At 40.8% G+C, this 22,070-nt stretch overlaps 1 protein-coding gene across 2 annotated transcripts in view; it reads right to left on the bottom strand.

Moving 5' to 3' along the window:
- ryr3 (ryanodine receptor 3) overlaps positions 1–22,070 on the bottom strand; it is a 120,014-nt gene that overhangs the window by 3,787 nt on the left and 94,157 nt on the right. The window contains exons 73-103 of one of the 2 annotated variants that reach the window (XM_034135515.1): positions 20,565–20,732; positions 19,104–19,163; positions 18,884–19,018; positions 18,176–18,288; positions 17,026–17,122; positions 15,932–16,044; positions 15,578–15,629; positions 15,415–15,480; positions 15,185–15,284; positions 14,265–14,344; positions 14,020–14,096; positions 13,859–13,932; positions 12,419–12,433; positions 11,499–11,579; positions 11,272–11,360; positions 11,060–11,188; positions 10,849–10,953; positions 10,420–10,501; positions 8,990–10,275; positions 7,886–7,938; positions 7,647–7,815; positions 7,480–7,566; positions 6,393–6,590; positions 6,161–6,291; positions 5,264–5,306; positions 4,764–4,891; positions 4,261–4,321; positions 3,731–3,877; positions 2,078–2,209; positions 745–901; positions 80–144 (exon numbers count right to left, since the gene is read on the bottom strand). In XM_034135515.1, the coding sequence (XP_033991406.1) occupies positions 80–144; positions 745–901; positions 2,078–2,209; positions 3,731–3,877; positions 4,261–4,321; positions 4,764–4,891; positions 5,264–5,306; positions 6,161–6,291; positions 6,393–6,590; positions 7,480–7,566; positions 7,647–7,815; positions 7,886–7,938; positions 8,990–10,275; positions 10,420–10,501; positions 10,849–10,953; positions 11,060–11,188; positions 11,272–11,360; positions 11,499–11,579; positions 12,419–12,433; positions 13,859–13,932; positions 14,020–14,096; positions 14,265–14,344; positions 15,185–15,284; positions 15,415–15,480; positions 15,578–15,629; positions 15,932–16,044; positions 17,026–17,122; positions 18,176–18,288; positions 18,884–19,018; positions 19,104–19,163; positions 20,565–20,732 (4,293 nt within the window). The remainder of the gene's footprint in view (positions 1–79; positions 145–744; positions 902–2,077; positions 2,210–3,730; positions 3,878–4,260; positions 4,322–4,763; positions 4,892–5,263; positions 5,307–6,160; positions 6,292–6,392; positions 6,591–7,479; positions 7,567–7,646; positions 7,816–7,885; positions 7,939–8,989; positions 10,276–10,419; positions 10,502–10,848; positions 10,954–11,059; positions 11,189–11,271; positions 11,361–11,498; positions 11,580–12,418; positions 12,434–13,858; positions 13,933–14,019; positions 14,097–14,264; positions 14,345–15,184; positions 15,285–15,414; positions 15,481–15,577; positions 15,630–15,931; positions 16,045–17,025; positions 17,123–18,175; positions 18,289–18,883; positions 19,019–19,103; positions 19,164–20,564; positions 20,733–22,070) is intronic. The other variant, XM_034135516.1, reaches the window with a different exon arrangement.

Here is a 22,070-nt window from a genome sequence, read left to right as displayed (position 1 = left end):
TCTATGCAGCTGTCTATAAACGATATGAAAGGAGGCGTGTTGCGTCTGAAATGTTCCCCAGTTTGAGTCCCAGTCTCACCTCCATGTCCTCCTTCACCTGCTCCTGCTGGTCTCTTAGCTCTCCAAAGGCATCAATGATCAAACCTGTGGGGGGGGGAACAGTTGGTCATAGTACAAACAGGACTCTTCTGATAACACATTTAAAGGTCACCTATTATGCAAAACCCACTTTTCCATGTCTTTTCTAAATCAACATGTGTCCCCTCTGTGGAAAGTTTCAGGAAAAAAGATTCTCTCTCTTTTTGTCCTGATCCATTTTTATAGAAACCTGTCTGAAAATGAGCTGATCAGATTTTGGCCACTTTATGATGTCATCACGATGTTTTGGCTTGTGTCACCATTAGCCAATCAGCAACCAAGGTAACCCCCCCCCCCCCTTATCACCTGAATCTCCTCCTAGAGCACCATTGAGTTCTTTTTAACCAAATATCTCTCAGAGGGGCGTGGGGAGGGGCTCCTTATTTTCATCTAAAGTAACAGACAGAGAATCAGCACAGGGCTGAAACAGAGGGGATTATGGGTAATGCTGCAATGATCTGTTTGGTATTTGGAGCCAAACACTTCAGAGACATGTTCTGTATATATCTGAGACCTATAATATATTGATGAAAAACAGTATAATAGGGGACCTTTAAGATTTGAGGATGCAGGACACAGACTCAGGACAAAGCAAAGAGTGTGTACCCTGAATGATGGCGAGCAGGATGACGATGACGAAGAAGAAGAAGGTGATGTCAAACATGATGCGGTAAAGCTCGTAGGGGTCTCCAGCTGGGTCCTCCAACTCGTCGCCGATACCGCCTCCAGCTCTCACACCCACGTACATGTGGAACAAGTAGCACTGCAGAGGGAACACAGGAGAGAAACTAAGAGATAAGATCACGTAGAGAGCTGTGTCCTGTTGGCTACAGTGGGGATGGACAATGACACATTATAATTCAGTGCACTATGAGGCTGTGATTTAAGTGCAGCGCTAAAGATTTGGCGTCTTCTATCGCTACCCAGGAACAATGGAGAGAGATTAATGGGTGGATTAAATCTACATATAAGAACATTTGACACATTATTTCAGATTGCAAAGAATTGCAATTGCAATTAGTGAGAAATTATTCAGGACGCAAAAGGGTGACTGAGCATCTGAGACACAGGGGGTGTTTCTCAATGTCGAGGACGCTTGCTTGGTAGCACATGTCTTCCGAGTCACTTCCTTCAGAAGCGAGGCAAGAATCCTTCCTAGCCTCGGAAAAGGAAGAATGGTGGAACAGGCTAACAGGTGTGCGTCATATGCGAGGCCCCGCCTTAAATGGAGCGCGATTTCCGCCAAGATTTGGAAATTGGTCCGTGCGCAAAGCATTGTGGGGATTTTAAGACCGCGGAGGATACACATGTGCAGCCTCGAAATTTCCCGCAACGATGGTAGAATTCCATGGAGCCTGGACATTGGAACAGTCCTTCGGCGGGACTCGATGACGTAGCATCCTTGAAATAGTGGCTCTGGAGCATCCTTCCTTGACATTGAGAAACACCCATAGTATACATATAACTCCCAAACAAAAAGAGTTTATTTATTTCTCTATTATAAAAGAATGTTTGGTCATCTGTTGTCTTATATAATAATAAATAAGTAAATAAAATAAATTCACAATATATAAAAATCAGTTCCTAGAAAAAAGTATTCAAAAGAAAATAAATAAACGATTGAGAAAATGTAATTTCAAACATCCTGAGACCCCGTGAGCTGCTCGTTCAGAAGGAGAACATTCATCAAAAGAACCAGTTATGCAGTAAATAGTTTCTGATGTTTTTCAAGTAAGAAGTGAAAGAAAAAATCCTTTACAAAGTTCACTAATGAAACGTATGTTCTACTCAGTCTGGTAGAAAACAAAGTCCAACATTCAGAATCAAAGCCTCAGGAATCTCAACATCTTCAAAGTCATTTCCTAAGTTCACTATTCTATTCTTTCCTAAATGAATATACATAAATATATATATATATATCAGCGGTGGCAAGGCATACCGTCAACATGTCGTCACACTTCATGTCGGGCTCGTCCTCATCCCCCCCGTTGTAGAACTTCCTGAAGAAGTTGAAGGCCACCACGGTGTAGAGATAGACGACCACGGCCAGCAGACCCACGGTCAGCATAAGCTGGAAGAGAGAGAGAACTCATTCAAATACAAAAATGACAAACGTTGACATTTCATTTCACCTTTTGTTCACATTGACAGTTTGAGCAGAGATTTGAGGAGGCAGAAGGTTGTTATCGTTGAGAAGTGAACCAACATGTCAATGTCAGAGTCGATTCATTCAAAAGGAAAAAGGAGCTCAAAAGACCTGCAATATTTTCAAGGTCTTCACCGCTGAATTGAGTATTTCTGGGCGGCTTTCATCAATACTCAAAGACTTTGTAGACCTTTAGACATTCTGTAATCACGTTTCCCATCCCTCCCATTCTATATCTATTAACACTTATTTCTGTTTAGGCCTTTTATCCAAACGTTTTTGCTGACTAATACAACTTTTTATTCATATTTATTAAAATCTTTGACTTTTTTTGTTCTGATGAACTAGGAAAGAAAGTACATACAGCATATTCATGATGGGCTTGACTATAAACGTCACATAAAATACGTGCTCTTTACAACCCAATGTGATTTGATGTGATGAAGTTTAGATGACTCCCATTGGTGGGAATACATCTAAATGATTCTTGGGAAAGTTATGGCATTTCCCCTCAAAGCAAACATTAAGTTCTGTCATCTTTTCCTCAATAATTAATTTATATTTAATTCCATTAATGTATTTCTCATGATGTTAATTTCTAGACATCCTGAGACTGAGTCATAACATCTCTATCTCAAAGCCCCTCCTTTTTCCAGGAGATAATTCTTTCATTTGATCACATCAGGGTTTAATATGAATCATGCCCATATTATCTATCATAGCTGTGCATGCACACACACACATACCACAACACAGACTATATCACCCCTTGCTGCTAAATACCAACAAACTATGTGCAATATGTGCAATATATAAATGCCGTTAATAACGGTGTAATATATACCTGGCTGCTAAATCCGTAGAACTGTTACAAGGTGTGTATTTTGTATTTTGTAAATTGTGTAACTTGCTGCTGTGAAATACCAACCACCTATGTGCAATATGTGCTAGATGTGCAATATGTATAGGTGCCGTTAATAACTGTGTAATATATACCTGGCTGCTAAATCCATAGAACTGTTACAGGATGTGTGTTTTTTAAATTATGTAACTTTTTATTTCTTATTATATTTTTTATTATATCATAACTTAGTATTTTTTTTTAATGCATGTCACATATCTAACATATTTAACATTAAGCTGTCTGTAACTACGCACATTTCCCCTCCGTGGGACTAATAAAGGTATTCTGATTCTGATCTGATTCATGCAGATCTCAATGTAACATGAGTCCTTATAAAGATTATCCAGATGGCAGCAGAATATCTCTTTACATTCTTCAATACGTGAAATTAAAACCCTGTAATATCTCCTTGATTTCACGGTGTTGTAATTCTAAGCAAAAAGGAAAAAGGAGGTTGTAAGGACAGGCTGCTCTGCCACATGAGTATGGCGGTCATTGTTCTTCTCTGTGCTCTGGCTCCCTCTGCTGGCTGAACTCTGTACCTGCTTGCCGTTGTGAGTGACAGAAGACAGGATGGTTTGGAGCGACTTGAAGACCATGGCGATGTCCAGAAGATGGGCAGCGAAGAAGAAGTTGTTGAAGTGTCCGAAAATGGACATGGTGGAGTACCAGATCAGATACAGGAAGTACTGAGGGAGAGGACATGACATTTATTAGTGACAAAGGTTCTAGAGAAATGTCTTTGCATATAATAAAAGCAAACGGCTGTCTTATGCCACGTTGCATATTACTACACATATTGTGGATATATGTGAAAAATAACCAAATAAAACCTTTGACTATTTTAATAATCATGTTTTTAGCTGGGTGTCTGTTCTTTCAGAGTTTTCATTCATTGTAATGTTACTTTCGTAAGGTAAATACTATTAAGGCTATTTTAGATACATTACAGAATAAAATGTAATACGCATAATCCTAATGACAGGTAAGAGATTTTTTATTTATTTCACTTTATTTCCCCCCGCAGTGCTGTGAATAAAAAGTGCTTTGATAACACGTAGAATAAACTTACATTGTCAGTCAGAACCACTCCCATCTTCCAGATGTGGTACTTAGTATCGATGGAGCTCAGCCTGCAAACGGGAGAACACAATAAGATCAAATGTACTTTATTGATCCCAAATTGGGGAAGAAATGTGTAGTAGCAGCATAAAAAACAAGGCACATAAGTAGAACAATTTGAAATAAACAATTCAAAAATTGAAACATCTCAAAATAGAAATAAAACGGCATTAAAAAGTAGAAAATATACAAGTTGACCGTGAAGATAGAACATCTGTGTCATACTGAAATGCAACCATGCATGTCATGTTAATGATTGATACAAAGGAGGAGATACTGAACTAGATATATTTAACATGGGGTTTAGAAAGTAGTTTTTTTATGGGATAACCTCAGGAAATGCTCAAACTCTCTAAAGCCCTTTGAGTATAATTTGAGCAATCCCTTAAAAAAGTGTAAAAAACTGCTGGTTACAGTGAGTATGAATAGATAAAACAAGGGTTCATCTCTCACCAGGAGAGCAGGGAGGCTTCATTCTCTACAGTCTCCACAGTGGGGTCAAAGTCCAGAGCGCTCTTATCCAGGCCCAACAGCTCAGCGATGCGCTCGGCTCCGTACATGTCTCCATATTTATTGATCACCTACAAATAAAGGACGGCAAAAAGCGGCTCGGTCACAACACAACACAAAGAAAAGTCTGATTCAGAAAGAACGCAGCAAACACAGGATGTTAAAGGGTCTGCCTGCAAGATAACACAGGGTCACATATTATTAGAATTTCACTGCTAATTACCTCAGAAGATTTGTTTTAAAAGTTACCGATTTTACCCTCACCTATCATGCTAACAACTACTGAAAACTGTATTAGGCAGTGTCCATAATAGTATATTTGGTTTAAAAACCATGACATGTCTCACTAGGAATTTAGGTTGACAAGTACATTATGACTACATGTTTAGTTATATGTTATTATTCTGTGTAATAAATCTAGTTACTCCTTTGCACACACTCACCTTGCGCTTGATGAACTTGTCCCAGTAGTTGCTGGGGAAAGACCTGTTAAAGAAAGTAGAAGTAAGAATCAGCGGTGGTAACTTACACTCTCTCTGTAGTTGTTTTCTGGAATTTGTCATGCTGATCGACATGAATCAAAATGTCCTTGCATGCTCATATATCATGTAAATATACAGATTACGGTATGGAGCTAGCAGATGAGGATAATTGAATACTGACGAGTGTAAACCTCATAATATGATTATTTTGAGTTCAGACTATGTACCATGAAACTGCCTTGAATTGAACCAAAGGAGCTGGAAATGTTATTCAATTTTGAAATGTATGTAAGATGTGTGTTCGTATGAATATGTATATATTTATATATCGTATTTTCCTTTTCAAAAAAGGCAGTTGAAACTGCAATTGACATGTGCAGAAAAAATGACCCTATATCTAGTTTTCTTATATATATATATATACATTTATTTTTTTCTTGCCCTAACTTTTATTTGTTGTTTTCTTCTCCAGTTTTCTTTATTTCTTTGTACTCCTTAATTTCTATACGTTTTTGACGCAATAATGCCAATGTTGTATTAGGATGATTCACGGGAGGGCTACTTCCCATAAGCTATGCTTCAGCCCTCCCGCTTCTACTAATTGTGTTCATCTTTGTGTGTATGAATTATACTTTTTTTGTTTTTTGGATGAATTAGTAGAATAAAAAAATAAAAATAAAAGGGTAGTATGTTTTATGCACCTGTACCTCAGTGTAATTTGACCTTGAGAAGTGCACTTCTGTATGTTTGGAACTGTACACTGTATACATGTGTTTTATTGTATAAAATGTAATACAGATTACTTTTAGTGTAATTGCTTCTTGGGATTGGACGGTGTGAATCAGGACGGTGACTCACGGGGTGTTGATGACGAGTCGATCCCACTGGCCCTTGATGTCCTCGTCAGACGGCTGCTCGGTGATGTAGAGACCGTCGAATTCAAGCTTCCTCGCAATCTCCTTCTCCCTCTTGAACACCACCAGAGGAACCTACGCGCAAACATAATAAGATGGGCGATTAACACTTTACCTTACACAATGGCAAGCAATTCGCCCAGTGATATGGGGAAAAACATCAAGAGTAAACCCACCTTGAGGAAGCAGTACCCGAAGAGACAGACGAGTGAGATGACGGTGTGGAAAACAGCGAGGAAGCGCAGCGTGGGTAACATGTAGCCGGAGCTCTCCTGCAGGACAAACTCATCCATGTCGAAAAATGTGTTCTCCTCATCATTATCTTCATCGCCGTCCCAGGTGTCCTCCTCATCTACCTCAGCTTCACCAGTGACCTAAAGAGCAAAGAGAAGTTACCACAATATACAATGAATAGTCCACAACTAGTATAGGGTCGCTGCAGAGAAAACTGTTTTAAAAAGAACGAGGAATAGTTTTTGGGGTAGAGGTCAAAGTTCCAAGAAAACACTATAAATTAAATAAAGTTATGAAAAGGAAAAAATTGAATTTTGCATGTAAAAGGTTAAAAAAGACAGTTACTGCCCCTGGAGATTACTGTCACCAGTGTCAAACTTAAAGGTAGGGTAGGTAAGAATGGAGAAACCAGCTCGAGTGCGCTAGAATTTGAAAATACACAGCCGAAAGAAATCTGCCACTTCCTTACAGAGCCCCTCCTCCAACACACACGAACGCGCACATGACCAATGAGGGCACGAGATAAGTTTGTGCACAGATGGAAGGCTGACAGGCAGGTAGGCCATCCAGTTATTTTAGCCGGGCCGGCTCAGATGATTGGTCGTGCTTTTTACAGCGCCACGGCTTCCACAGATGACATTTTTTTATGTATTTATTGTCAAAGCATTTAATATATTCATTGCTATCGGGATGTTAAGAGCATTCCAGTGTTTCTGAAGTGAATTACCTACCCCACCGTTAACTTATTTAAATCCTAAATGTACAGGAAAAAATTATGAAATAAACTTAAATTTGCAAAAGATTTGGAATTAAAAAAAAGTTTCAGCCCTTTATAAAATATAATAATTATAAAGACATTTTGTTGTCCTATATAGTTGACCTAAAATGCTTACTCGGACTGTGAGGGATCATCACATTGAATTGTTATTTGACCGGTGCTTTTTTCATTATCATCATCATCAATGCACAATACTTATTTTCCAATGATCTTGGAATTTGTGCTCCATTTAGAAACGTGACTTTCATTACCTTGTAGAAGAGAAGAATGAAGTTGATGGCGAAACACACAAACAGAGCCAGGAAACGCACGTTGTAGAAGTTACGAGCCAGCAAGTTCTGCAGGGGAGAGTTTGATTAAGACCAACTGTTGTGACCTTTATTATCGCCTTTCCACATTTTTGAAGACGAGGGCTCACCAGCATCTTGGTGATGAAGATTTTCAGAAAAGCGAAGATGCTCAGCATGAAGGACGGAGACGCGTCTTTGGGGGGACTCGCTTTGGCTTTGGGCTTCTCCTCCGCCACCGGCTCCTTCACCTCCACCTCCTCCTTCTTTGGCTTGTCCTCCTTCTCCTGGTTCTCTGAGCTGTATTCAAAACAGTTGGTTTTATTGTGTAAGGGGATCAATTATTTTCCTCTCACTTAAGTCTACTCACTCTGCTTTCTCCGGTTCGTTCTCGGGGGCTTCAACAGGCTTAGCAGCAGCTTTCTGTAAGGGGAATAAAGTATTTTCATGAGCTGAGAGAAACTAAAGAACAGATATCTACAACGTTTAAAATCATAAATATATTCAACCAGAATCAGAATACTTCATTCAGCTTGCGGGAAATTGGGATATGTGAACGATTTTCTCCACATTCCTTACATAAAACATAAGAAGTTAAAAGGTCCCCTATTATACTGTTTTTCATCAATATATTATACTGTAGGTCTCAGATATATACAAACATGTCTCTGAAGTGTTTGGCTCCAAACACCAAACAGATCATTGCAGCATTACCCATAATCCCCTCTGTTTCAGCCCTGTTTCAAAAGTGCTGATTCTCTGTCTGTTACTTCAGATGAAAATAAGGAGCCCCTCCCCACGCCCCTCTGAGAGAGATTTGGTTACAAAGAACTCAATGGTGCTCTAGGAGGAGATTCAGGTGATAAGGTGGGGGGGGGGGTTACCTTGGTTGGTGATTGGCTAATGGTTACACAAGCCAAAAAATCGTTATGACATCATAAAGTGGCCAAAATCTGATCAGCTCATTTTCAGACAGGTTTTTAATAATGGGTTCCATTTATAAAGCACTTCATATTCAAATTCAAATCCCAAAGTGCTACAAGCAGTGAGCATGAACAGTATAAATAGACATGACACAACACGGTAGAATTAATAAAAAGCAATACAAAATAAATAAAAATAAAAATAAAAGGGTGGTAAAAAGGTCTAGGCAAAGGCTCTTTTGAAGAGATGGGTTTTGAGGCCTTTTTTAAAAGCCTCCACGGTCTGTGGTGCTCTCATGTGGTCGGGGAGTGCATTCCACAGACTGGGAGCAGCCGAGCAGAAGGCCCGGTCTCCCATAGTACGGAGCTTAGTCCTGGGGGGTTTGAGCAGGTTGGTTTTTATATAAATGGATCAGGACAAAAAGAGAGAGAATCTTTTTTCCTGAAACTTTCAGAATCTCTTTCCACAGAGGGGACACATGTTGATGTATAAGAGACATGAAAAGTGTATTTTGCATAATAGGTGCCCTTTAAAGTCCAAATGTACAAACCTTCTTGTGTTCAGAAGTGGAGATCTCTGCGCTCAGCTCAGAAAAGTCACCCAGGCCGAGCTCCACATGTTTCCCTCCTTCCTTCTTGGGAGCGGACAGCATCTCCAGCATGCTGTCCATTTCTGTTGTGTCTCCTGCAGGTGCCATGGCCGTCTCTAAACCTCCCGACGACTCTATGGCCTCCACTTTCTCTCCTTCAATCGCATCTCCGTGTATACCAAACTGGGTTGGGTCGGGCATGTTCCCGAGGATGTCCGTCACCTTTATGTTCTTAGCCCCCTCAACCAGGCCACCGCCAAACATGGAGGACCAGATGACGTGGAAGAACCCGAAGATGAGTCCGTAGATTCCCTTGAAGAAGCCGGTGAAGAGCATCCAGAAGAAGGAGAAGAAGCTGGTGATGATCTCCTTGATGCTCAGCTTCTTGATTTTCTTGAACTGCTTGGAGAAGTTTTTAACGGATAATGTTTGACGTACGTTGGAGATCTTCCTCTTGACCGAGCGGCATGCGGTGGTGAAGGCTGAGGCAGACTCCAGGGCGCCCTCTTCCTCTCCACCCAGCTCGTCCAGGAGGCTGTGTGCATCGTCCTCTTCCTCCTCCTCCGGTTGTTCCACCACATCCGGCTCGGAGATCTGCGAGGCCAGCTGCATCTCAAAAATGGTGTCCTCACAGAAATTGACAAACATCTCCATCTTCTCGCTCTCCGTGCCCTCGTTGACCACGTCAAAGATGAACTGGCGCTTGGACTCTTTGACCTGCGGCTTCTCCCACTGCTCGCGGCTCGACTCGCTGATCTCGAAGTAAACCCTCTCGATCCGCTTTGCGCTACCCATGATTTCAATACGACCCAGATAGGGCTCGAAGTAGCTGAGTACGCTCCCCGCCAGGTCTAAGAAGGTGGCGAGTCTGGAGTCGTGCGGCATGTGTTCCGACAGGTTGGTCAGCAGCACCGCCACGTTGAAGCCGATATCTTTGGCCGGCTCGTGGAAACGCTCCACAAAGTCAATGTAGTTGAACATGTCATTCTCGTCGGCCTCCGCGCACGAGAGCAGGAACTCAATCTCCGTCTGGCTGTACTGCATCTGAGACTCCATTGACTTCTGGAACTCCTTCTTTGAAATAATGCCCTTAAACTCAGGGTCGTTCTCTTTGAAGGTGTCAGAGGACGTCAGGTCCTTCAGTTTGAGGAACATGTCGAAGAACTTGAGGATCATCTCCACGTTACTGGAAGACTCCACCAGGGTGTCCACCATCTGCTTTCCAATCATTCCATTCACCACGTTACCTAATTTAAAGAAAATGCATTATGTTCTGTAAAATACAATGCAGCCATTTTACTAGAACTGTGAAATAAGAAATATTTTGAGATGTTCAATCAAAAGAGTTGAATTGTATTGTAATGTCTTTGTCAGCAGCTCCAGGCTCTTACCCTCTAGCAGAGACAGCAACATGACCACCATATCCTTCTGTAAATCCATCAGCTCCTTCAACAGCTCAATCTGACTGGCGTCCTACAAGGAGATTATAGTTTTTCTGTTAAAGCTTTGTGCCGATGGAGTTTTCCCCAAACAAAACAAGGTTGTTCGGATCCTTAATATTTACCCTTCAGCAATGCATTATTAATGGTTTAGTGCTATAGGCTTTAACACCACCATGTGTGAAGTATACCATGACTACCACGGTTATTTAAAACAGTATAAACAAGGGATACATATTTCACTTTTAACACACATTGTGTTTCAATCTTTGTGGGTATTTATGTAATGAACTTTAGGACATTAGCATTGCATCCCTGCATGTTAAATGTTGTTTAAAACGAGATGCTTTACAAGTAGAATAATCCCAAGGTTTATTGTACCTGAGAAAGCTTCATTTGCATGTTGGCAAAAACATGCAAGAAGCCCACAACTGCGTCCCACAATCTGCTGTGAGCTAAACTCTGCTGGTTCCCAATACACGGGCCCTGAAGGAGAGAGGAGAGAAAATACACATCAGGAAATATTTGATGAAAGTAATTCATTCTTCACATTGTGGATTTAACAATGTTGACTCAGGGATCAGCTTCCTACCTGAATGTACTCAGTCAGTGAGTTGAATATCTGTTTGGCAACAGATAAAGCTTTGGAGAAGTTTAGTCTTCCAGTCTCATCCATGACATCTTTGCCAGAGTAGTACCAGTAGAAGTCACTGATCGATTCCTAAAAGCAGGATCACATTGGTACACAATAAGTAAGTAATGGCAAGTACATATGTTGTGCCTTTATATTTGTGTTTAACACACCTGAAGACGGAGCAGATAGTCAACGGTGCTGATGATGATGTTGACCGTGGTTGTGTTTCCAGTTTGTGTTCTCAGGAAATTCTGGAAATCTGACAGAAAGATACATTTTCTCATCCATGTCCCTCCCTATCTGTTGCATTACCATGCCCTTGTGGCTAATGCAAAATGTTGATATTCAAACAAAAATGACGTTTCACTTTTCAATGAAGAATTATATTAAACCTCACCTCCATTGTGGCCCTCACAAAGAAGTTGCAAAAACCGGAACAGATCTTTAGTAAACTCATCATTTTGTAGCACTTTGGAACCTTAGAGGGAAAAGACATCTTAGTGAATACAACAACGACCCTGTGCAAATGAACTAATGTGATTATTTACTAAACATGGAGTCTGATAAAGTTATTATTTAAACCCCCCTTTTAAGCAATTAACATGAGGCAAGCAAGTCAGGTTTCATGTTGGACGTTCAGGGCCTTTAGATTGCAGGTTCAAAACTGAATCCAAAGTGATTTTTGGGGGAAAAATGCTTTTAATTGAAACAACAACGAAACGCTAGGACATTTCCATAAGCTGCAGGAAGCCTGATAACTTTCACATGTAGGCATGGATTGAGCCCTGATGGAGGGGGTCATTTCAAGAAATAAGCGGCGGACAAACACGGTTATATAACTCACTTTTAAAAAACAAAACGGGTAATCCAGTTAAAATAGCTAAACGAAATGAGCACAAATACATTTCTGGAAGCAGATAAAACCATGTGAAAGTCAGACGTCTGTATGGAAACCAGCTTTGTGAAATAGGCCCAAAATCCAAAGCAAGACAAAGCTTTGCTGAGGCTGCGGAAGAGTCCACAGACCTTCAGTCAAACCCTTGAGAGGCGGCACTGATAGCCTTGGAACAACAGATTTGAGCATCAGTAATAGGATTTGCGTTAGTTAATGTTAACATGAAGGGAAGGGGAACAAATAACAAACAGGCAATGGATTGTTGAAGATCCACCGTGTGTTCACGCTGCATGCACAGTGTGTCCGTACAGACATCTGGGTGGGGGAGGCTGGGTACCAAATAAAGCAGGAGTATGAACCACAGACGAGACATTCAGAGTGGAAGCATAGCCATATCAGCATGATCTAGGTTTGCTATTTACCCTGCTGATTGTTGACTGCCGTCGATGGGTTTTTTTAAATGATAGGAAGGAGACAAACAATACACCAAGACATAATCAAAAAGAGAGGACATCCGAGTTACAATACAAAGAATTATGAATATTTTGGCAACGAGTGAAAAGTCATGCAGTTAAAAATAATAGTTTTAGACGGGGAGCAGGAGAAATTATAGGCCTGGGTTCGTGTCTGGGTTATATTTTTGCTAGATGATTACAAAATGAGAATTCAGTCATGGTGAAAAATCCATTAAAGTTACAGAGACACGAGTAGCAACAGTGAATTGTTAGAGACAGAACTCGGTGGAAATGTTTAGGACTGAATGATGAAAAGACGGACATAGTTGATGTGGAAGCTTTAAGTGATTGTGTTGAGAGTTGGAGAGAGATTTGCTTTAATGCTGGACCATGTCCTCTAAGACCAGATTTGTAGTTTAAACCACTCACAGAACCCCTGCTCTGAAATACAAGACAGGATAAATTACTAGCTTAATATCTTAAAGACTTAAATCCATGCTACATATAAGACAGTCCTATAATACATTGAAAACTCACACCTTCTATTTTCTACCTCAGAAGACGACGTAAAAGACTACACACTGACGACTTCACTGACTGTAGCGCAAGCAGCAAACTATCTGATTAATCAAAATCACATTGATAGCAATGCAATTTAGATTATTCATCTACATCGGCCATACATAAATACAGGGTATATGCAGGAATCCTGAAGTCAAATTTAATACCTTTTAAGACCTTTTTTAAGACCCTTTCCATACATTTTAAGACCTCATCGCCACTTGGAGTTTTAACCGGTTACATTGGCGACACACTTTACCTCACATTTACCATATACAGTATTGATTGTCCCTTCCTCCTTATCTTCCAACCATTTGGACGCAAACTTGCATTTCCCCATAACGATGTTGTTTAACAACCGGCGTAAACGGACCTTCGCACTATCAAGCAGTGAGCGTGCGATGTCCTGTTCAGATGACGTCAAATCCAACGGGATGCCATAAATAAACGACACAGAATCACACTACACACCTACGCAATGATTACATTCAGGCAGACTGTAGAATACAACCTCTTTGGACAATTGATATACTTATTGAAAACAAGCTACAAAATGTAATACCTTGGAAAATGCCGTTTTTAAGACCCCGCGGACACCCTGAAATAACTACTTATTAGGAACTAGCATTGATTAACAGCTTTAATAGGACACCAAGGATATACAGTTGTCATGGTTCAGCATTAGAAGGGGAGGGGGAAAGGATAGGGTCTTTTGTTTCCTATTCTAAAGTAAAGGTTTTCTTTAACAGTAAGGATCTACTGATCTTTAATCAAAAATGTGATGCTCAGAAGACTAATGAACGGGTTTAATCAAACAGCTCATTTTATAAGACTTCCTCAACTTACTTGAACCTTCTTCTGACACCATGCCAAGTCCTTCTGCTTTGTTCTGCCTCTCAAATGCATTCAAGTCCAAGACACTAAGGAAAGTAAACAAACAAGTGATATAGAAGTACTTGATGTCTGCACAGAAATTCCTTTTTATGGTATAGATAATATAACAGCACCTGCAAGACTGCATCAGTCCTGAGAGGCCCTTGAAAAAGCCTGCATCTCTTTTCTCTTTCAGGTAATCCAGCATTTTCTGGAAAAAGAGATGAAATGCATTACACCATCAAAAATAATGTAATTTATGAATATGTTGTGAGTATTTACAGTATGTTGATGAATGGATGGATTGTATGAGGACAGTGATACAGTTAAAAAGACAAATACATAATTATAGTTGAATATTTGAGCTGTATAATCTCACCTGCTGCACTTGCACATTGCCGCCATTTAAGATGGATATTCCCAGTTTGAGGGTGCAGGTCACCATGGGGCCCAAACGACCTGATGAAGAAGGAGTAACGTAAGATAAAAGAATGTCGACGACAACAGGTTTGTCTGATAATAAACTAATCCCTGCAACAAGTCAGAACTTTTGCAAAATGAAATGTGTGTGTGTTTGTAATAATCCGGCAGTGGCTCAGTCAGTAGGGGGCTTGGACTGTGAGCCGTAGGGTCGCCGGGTTCAAGTCCCCGAACAGACCTAAATATGGAGTGTGGACTGCTACTTGGAGAGGTCCCAGTTCACCTCCTGGGCCCTGCCGTGGTGCCCTTGAGCAAGGCACCGGACAACCCCCTTCCCCTCACTCCCATTGCTCCCCGGGCGCTGTGCAATAGCTGCCCACTGCTCCTAGTACTAGACTCCTGGTACTAGGATGGGTTAAAAGCAGAGAACACATTTCACTGTGTGCTCTGCATGTGTGACCATTAAAGAGGTCACACATGCGGTCCCTCCGATTCTCGATTCTAATGGCAAGGTTACATTTAAAGGTCAAAACACACTTTTAGCTCCTTAGGGTTAGCCGTAAAATTGTCTAATAAGTATTAATTGTTGTCCCTATTTTCATCAGCACTGTAAAACGTGCATTTGGACCTCATGGGACCCTATGTCATTTTGAGATACCTCAAAAGAGTCAAACGTATATGGAGCTAGAACACCAAGGTGAACCTCAGAAAATGATGGCAGCAAATTCAATTTAAACTAATACCGAATTAGGGGTTCAAGTGGTTGAACAGTCAACGGAAATGCCGTCTTCAGGGGAAAATGCTTTTAAAGTAACAGAATCATTTTCTTTAAGCTGCCGGCAGAATGTTGAAGCACAGGAACGTTGAGCTCATCGTTACCTTTACTGGCGCTGATCATCTGCAGCACCATCTCTGCGGCCCCGCGGGCGTGCAGCCTCATCTGCTGATACAGGATCTTCTGCTTTTCCATCTCTTTTTCCTGAGCAGCAACACACACAGCAGCCACGATGATCAATCAGCATGAACCTCTTGTTTCTTCACAGGTAACAGATATTAACGTTTCTGGTGAACGGTGAGTCATTGGCTAAAGGACCAGCGCGAGAGCATACCTCAAAAGTCTTTTCTTTCCCTTCTACTTCCTCTTCTTCTTCCTCCTCATCATCCTCTGCACAGCTCTGAAGACACAGAAGTCAACATTCATTCACAACTCAATTTTCATGTTAACTCAAGTCTTACTAGATTTCTTTTTACATAAAAAGAACTTGGTACTACCTTCGCCATCATGTCTGCATACGCTATATACAAAGGGTCTTCTTCCAAGTAACTAAAAAGAAGTGAAAGGTAAGTCACAATTTATAAAGTCAACTATAGATATTCAAACTATATTTTATACGTTTTAACACAACATGCAAAACGAGTACGCACTGCAACTATGGATTATTTGTATCATCTATCAATCCTTTGATTATTTACTCGATTAGTGAATTAGTTGTTGGTCTATAAAATGTGATAAACCTGATGATGAATCTGAACTTTTCCTAGAGAATCATTTATGAACTCGACAGCATTTTAAAAGCATGCTCATTGTAACATTGACTCTCATGTTCAGTGGTTGAACTCCCTCACCTTCTCTCTGTCAGAGCGTTGTGGCTGAAGTGGAGGATGAGTTGGTGGAGAGGGTCTGGTTGGACCTCAGCCACCTCCTCTTCCTCTTCCTCCACAATTTTCATCGGGGTTTTCTGCAGGAGTCCACAGGTGTGAATAGTTAGCTCTGCCCACGTCTGATCTGATCATTAATCGTCCCTCTCAGGAAATATCTTAATCTTCACAAACTTACTGACCATTGTGCACATTAACACATCTTTCAAAAACATTCAAATAAGTCAAGAAACATTCAACTAGCACCGGCATGCAGATGAGTTTTTGTCATGTTCAGGTGATCTGTGGAAAGGACAGGGCGAGGAAGTTAAGAGTGGAAGATGAACAGCACTGGAAACATTTCTCAAATACATGCATGTTACAGCAAACAGATGCAAGCAGTCAGCACATTGGTGATATGACTGAACATGGAGAATGACCCTGACGGTATAAGAGCCTGACAACAACTACACAAACTAAGCTGACAGATTTGTAAAATAAATCTGACACTAATAAAAAATAACCTTCCCCAACAACAAGCTGCTGTATCTAAGGCTGTACTTAATTCAATGGTTTTTGTGTCTTGATGAATTTGCTAGATCTAATATGAAATGTGATCTCCACGTCACTACGCGAGCATGCCACTGACGTCACGGCCACAGAACGTACTGTAACGCCACCTTCACACTTACACTACAGACTTACAGAGTACAGCGAAAAGACAACTGATGGGTTGGATCCAGATCTGACAGCCAAACAGCTAGAGACTCCTAGTGAATGGCCCTCCTTACCACTGCGGTCAGAAAGGCAAAGCCTGCTTTTCTACAGCTGTGAGCGCCGGAGCTGGCCCTGTGTCTCCTGAGTTGGTCATGCAGCCTCTGACCCCTGACGGATCTCAGTTTGGATGCTTTTGCGCGCCTAGAGCGGGGGCCGCCCCTGGGTGCTTTGGGCGAGGTCCCCACCCGGGCGCGCTCCCAAGGCTCGACGGGCGCGGAGCTAAAGAAGCATTCGGCAGACAGGACTGGCAGAGGGGGGCCAACGCAGGGCACGTGGGGCAAGGGCAAGGCGAGCCCAGTACTTACTGCCAGATCCTGAACTAGCTTCTCCTCAAAGGAGTATTCCTCTGCCTCTATCCAAAGTCTCTGATAGGCCGGGATGAAGAAGTTGATAGCGCGATGCCTGGGGAGGGGGGAGGTATGGAGGGGAGTGGGGAGGGAGGTACAGTGGCATTAGGGCGGGTACTGGTGAGTTTTTGGAGGAGACAGGAAGGAGAGATGTCAGGGGAAGGAAGGGGTTACAGGAGGTGCATTTCAGGCAGGGTGGTGATTGGTCAATGTGGGACCCACTGGCTCTTCTGACTGGTCATATTTGGTCTATAAAACAACTGCAGTTATTTTTGTAAAGTTGTAAAATTCATTAGAGGAGCATGCACATTTTAGGGGGGATGTGCAGTTTTCCAACAAATCAGTGCAATTTTTTGAATTGATATCATATATTTTCTTTGACAAAGCTGCATGGATATGTTGTAAAACTGCACAACCTTTGGCAAAATGTCAAATAAAGAAATCATCATAATGGCAGGAAGCAAAATAACATAAAACAACTTTAATACTGTATATTACTATTAATTTAATTGATTTATTTCTTTCTGTCTTTCTTCTTCTCTCCTTTCTTCATTCCTTCCTTCAGAGTACACCTGAAATGAGACAAAAGCCTGCAGCTCGCAGTTTGTTTCCACTTTCCAAATAAGTTTGTTCCAGTCAATTCTTTGGCTCTTTCTAGCTGACCAATCAGAATCAACAGTGCAGAAACAATTGGTTGCTGGGCAGAGATCAGTCCACAGCCTGGTGGATGAAGGGGGGGTTGAACAGATGAAGCATTCGCCCTGTAGTTTCACTTTACCGTCAGCAAGGAGAACAGGCGGTCAAAGCTGGAGGCTTTGAACGCCCTTTCCAGCCAAACCTCCCGATAGCCATTCAGGAAGTAATTATTATTTTTGTATCTGAGGGAGGATGAGGTAGTATTATGCAAGAAAACAAACCAGAGGAGAGAATGTCATTAGGGCGGCGATGAGGGGTTTACATGGGCACACAATCAAGAAGAATAATGCCCATGATTACTTGGTGGTTGATTGTTATGTACGGTTAGATTGAAACAAAACAATGTCTATTTCATTATTGACATTGTATATACGTTTCAGAAATCCACACGCAGGTGTAAAGAAAACCCCACCTAGGTAGATTGTAGAGAGGAGCCATCCGGAAACAGGCCACCACAGCACGCTTACGCTGTTTAGACAACAGCTTATGGTACACAAGCTTCTTATTCCTCAGAGGCTGCTCCACCTGAGGGACGAGACAAGATGACAGCCAAATGAAAATTGGAAGGTGCTTGAAACTGTATTATGTAAAAGAAAATACTAAACTTAAGATTGTATAGAAACTAAAAACAGCATATTCTCATCTGCTATTTCTTATCTTCTCATTTCTGCCAATTGTATTTTTTTTAATACATTATCATTTACACATATGTTTTATTTTATTATTGCTATTTATTTTTTTCATATTAATTGTTATAATTATTTATTATTACACAAGTGTTTTTAAGTTACTTTTTTAAATATTACTATTACTATCGAATTATTTAAAAAGATAAAACAAGTGAATCATAGTCGTTTCTTTCTGAAAACAGCACCTAATAAATTAGCATAGAGGTGTCCGTTTAATTTCTGTAGATTGTTTAATAATTGACCACTTGAAAGTACTCACATAATTAGAACACTCACATAAGCAACCTTTTGTTCCCTTGCCTATAATGTCTTACCCAAGTAATTACTGTCGTGTCAAATTATCTTTGATCTACTCTACATATGAAAAGCAATACTGCAGATGCCTTTCTTCTTCATCCTGTGATGTATTGCTGTGAGAGCTGTGTGTCTACCTGCTCCAGGTGGAAGACAGCAGCTGAGATGCTCTGCACTCGGTCCACGGTGTGTTCTAAGTTAGCGGGTTCCTCGCTCTTCACCACCACGTCTTTGTACAGGTTCATCTGCCACTGGACCGCCGGGTCTTCACACTACAGCACAATAACATCCAAATCAATAGATAAACAGCAGCTTTGAAAGTATATTACTCAAACCGCACACAAAACACTATCTCACCTTGTCCTGGAGATGGAAATTCAGGCGCAAGTGTTCCTTCACCTCGTCATCTGTTTCTTTCTATGAAGGGTATTCAAAAGAGAGAAAATGCAATGCAGTGTCAGTACAGTAATCCTTGATATAGCTTTCATATTTGTAGTTCTATAAACACTGAATGCCTATTGCACCAAAGATGATTAACCTCTGATTGACATAATGAAATAGAAGCTGAGGTCTGTAAAGCCAATAAAGACAATAGTGACCACTGTGAGTTAAAGTACAGCAACATGTACACACAGTACTTCTGGGGAAGAGGCACCACTCTGGCTTCATCTACAGCAGTGGTTCTCAACTGGTCAGGCCTCGGGACCCACTTTTTTCCTTTGTCAATAAATCGCGACCCGAAATTTTGAACCACTCAAATCTATTCAACACAAATTCGTGCTGTAATATAAATACGCTTTTCAGCATACAATATGAATTAAAGTGAAGTACAGTGCATATATCCCTTCACAGAACTAAAGTATGCTTCTAAAAAAGGTTTAATGAGATGATGGAATCACAGCTGAACTTTATCACATAAAAAGGCACACATGCTCAGGGGGGTCTGGGGGGATTCTCCGCCAGGAGATTTTTTGAAATACTAACATATAAACTACGCATTCTGGTACACTCTGAGAAGAAAATAAATAAATCTATTATTACCCGACATATTAATAATATTTTATGCCATTGTTTGTTTTTCACTTAGTTCTGACAGCTGAACTTGCTGCTCCACACAGAGAGAAGAGCAAATAGGAGATAGTCTGAATTGCTTTGAATTGTGGGTAAGGGTAGATAGCTCCCATTGTTCTGTGACCTGTCAATCATCAAACCGGGGGTCATATTTCATTATGTGTTCATTTTTATCTGAAGTTGTACCCATGGATGTATAAAGAATAGTTCTACCGCAAAGTTATTCTCCGTGGGGACTTCCGGCAACAATCTTGATTCTGATTGGCCAGAAGACTCGAAAAAACATCAGCAAATATGTTTTATTGAGAAGATGATCACTACGTGACAGAAGTTTTCAAAGCCGTTTATGGTCTCCAGTACTTCCAGTCCAACGCCTACTGCATGCACAGCGTTAGAAAATCGGGCCTTCAAAATAAAAATTAGACTTTTTCCCCAATTCTTTTCAAACATTTTTTTATCACACATCTGCGACCCACTCGAAACGGGTCCTCGACCCACCAGTTGAGAACCACTGATCTACAGTATATGTACGGTTAGATGATTTAGAAAGTTGAACTTTTCTAAAAGGTACAAATTCATTAATATGATTGAATTGAATCAAATGATAAGACCTTTAAGATAAGGCCCAATAAAAGGACCGAGTAATAAGAGATAGACTACATGTGGGACATACAGCATAAACAAGTGAACTTTCAAATGAAACTAGTCTAATAACTTTAGCCCTAGGTCGTGTTTTTGCCAGCTCACCAGACTGTAGCGTATCTTGGCGAGGGAGATGAGCTCCTGGTCTCCGGGCGTGCACATGTTGAGGCCGATGGGCAGCAGCTTCTTCAGGGCCGCGACGATCAGCGACGTCTGGACGGAGTAATACTCGCCGCGGCGCCGCTTGTGTTTCCTCTCCTGGTCGCCTCCTGACTACAAAGAGAAAGAAGACAATGATATCATGACGACACAGCTTTGTAACACTGCTGTTTTCCGTACAATAGCTTCATCTTGTTCTATATTGTATTTTAAATGTAGAATTATCCTATTTTATCTACTTGTTGGCTTGTTTTATGTCAATGTTGTAATTGTTTGCTTTTGTTGTGCATGACCAGCACTATAGAAAATAAGATCCATTACTACAAACTGCATTTTAAGCCATTTTCAAATGTTGTACTCCACCAAACAGGAATACAAAAAAGTAGTATGAATTGTTTTTGACTGCCTAAATAGAAATGAAAGTGTATTGAATCCATAAAGGCAAAATGCTTTTTATTCAACGAGGCAAAGCTAAGAGACTTTACCGTCATATTTCCAAATAAGCACTCGAATACAAGAACTGAAGAACGTCCTACATCTACATACTCCGCTTGTTCAGCACATGTCAGGGAATCGATTAAAAACACAGGAAAAAAGCTGAGAAGGACTTTCCCTTTCATTATGAGAGTCTGTGAAATACACTAGAAAGAAATGGAGCCATTTTCCTGTCGGGAAATATTCAGGTTGTGTTCAGCTTTTCGCAGTGGCGAGCCGTCAGGGCCCTCTAGATAAGATATTCTACAAAATAATATTTAAAAACATTAAAAAGAAATATTTATTTTTTAAATATTTCTTTTTAAAATATTTTTCATTAGTTTTACCAAAATAACTTGATTTAATTGTATTTAAAATAACATTTCCAAAGAAATAAATCCTTTGAATGTGAAGGGTTAAATGAAAGAAGCTCCTTTAGCCGTCTCTGCGAGTTACTGTGAAGACAGGAGCTGATTGGTGGTCCAGCTGTGAATTCACAGAGGGCCCGCTATAGTAACTGAAGGAGAGAGTAATGTCAACTGACAGTACAATTGACCAATCATATCTTCCCTCTAAATGGGTGGGTTTTATTATCGCGGACTTTATGACAAGTTCCGCCCGCTGTGAAACTTTTCTTGTTTCCATAGCAACAACAATTTCCTGTCAACAGCGTAAACTCGCCTTCAAAATAAAAGCATGCCAAATTACACTTAAGACATACAACTGCAACGAAAGTAACAAACACAATGCAATATCCTTTTCAATTTCAAAGAACACAAATTGGGTTATTTACAGGGGATGTTTTGTGTGGTAGAGGGTCGCTTTCATTGATGCGTTTTGCACCCCGGGCCGTTGTTTTGATATTCCGCTGAAGTATACGCTGTGACGTAATAACTCTTATTTTATCTTTTTTCCGAGGGAAGGGGTGGGGGTCAGAGGGCCTAGGTATAAAGTCACGGCTCGCCACTGGCTTTTCGA

Source organism: Trematomus bernacchii, unplaced genomic scaffold, assembly GCF_902827165.1.
Source record: "Trematomus bernacchii unplaced genomic scaffold, fTreBer1.1, whole genome shotgun sequence".
Classification (NCBI taxonomy): Eukaryota; Metazoa; Chordata; class Actinopteri; order Perciformes; family Nototheniidae; genus Trematomus; species Trematomus bernacchii.
The sequence above is the reverse complement of the archived record's forward strand: the minus strand, read 5'-3'. Positions and strand labels throughout refer to the sequence as shown.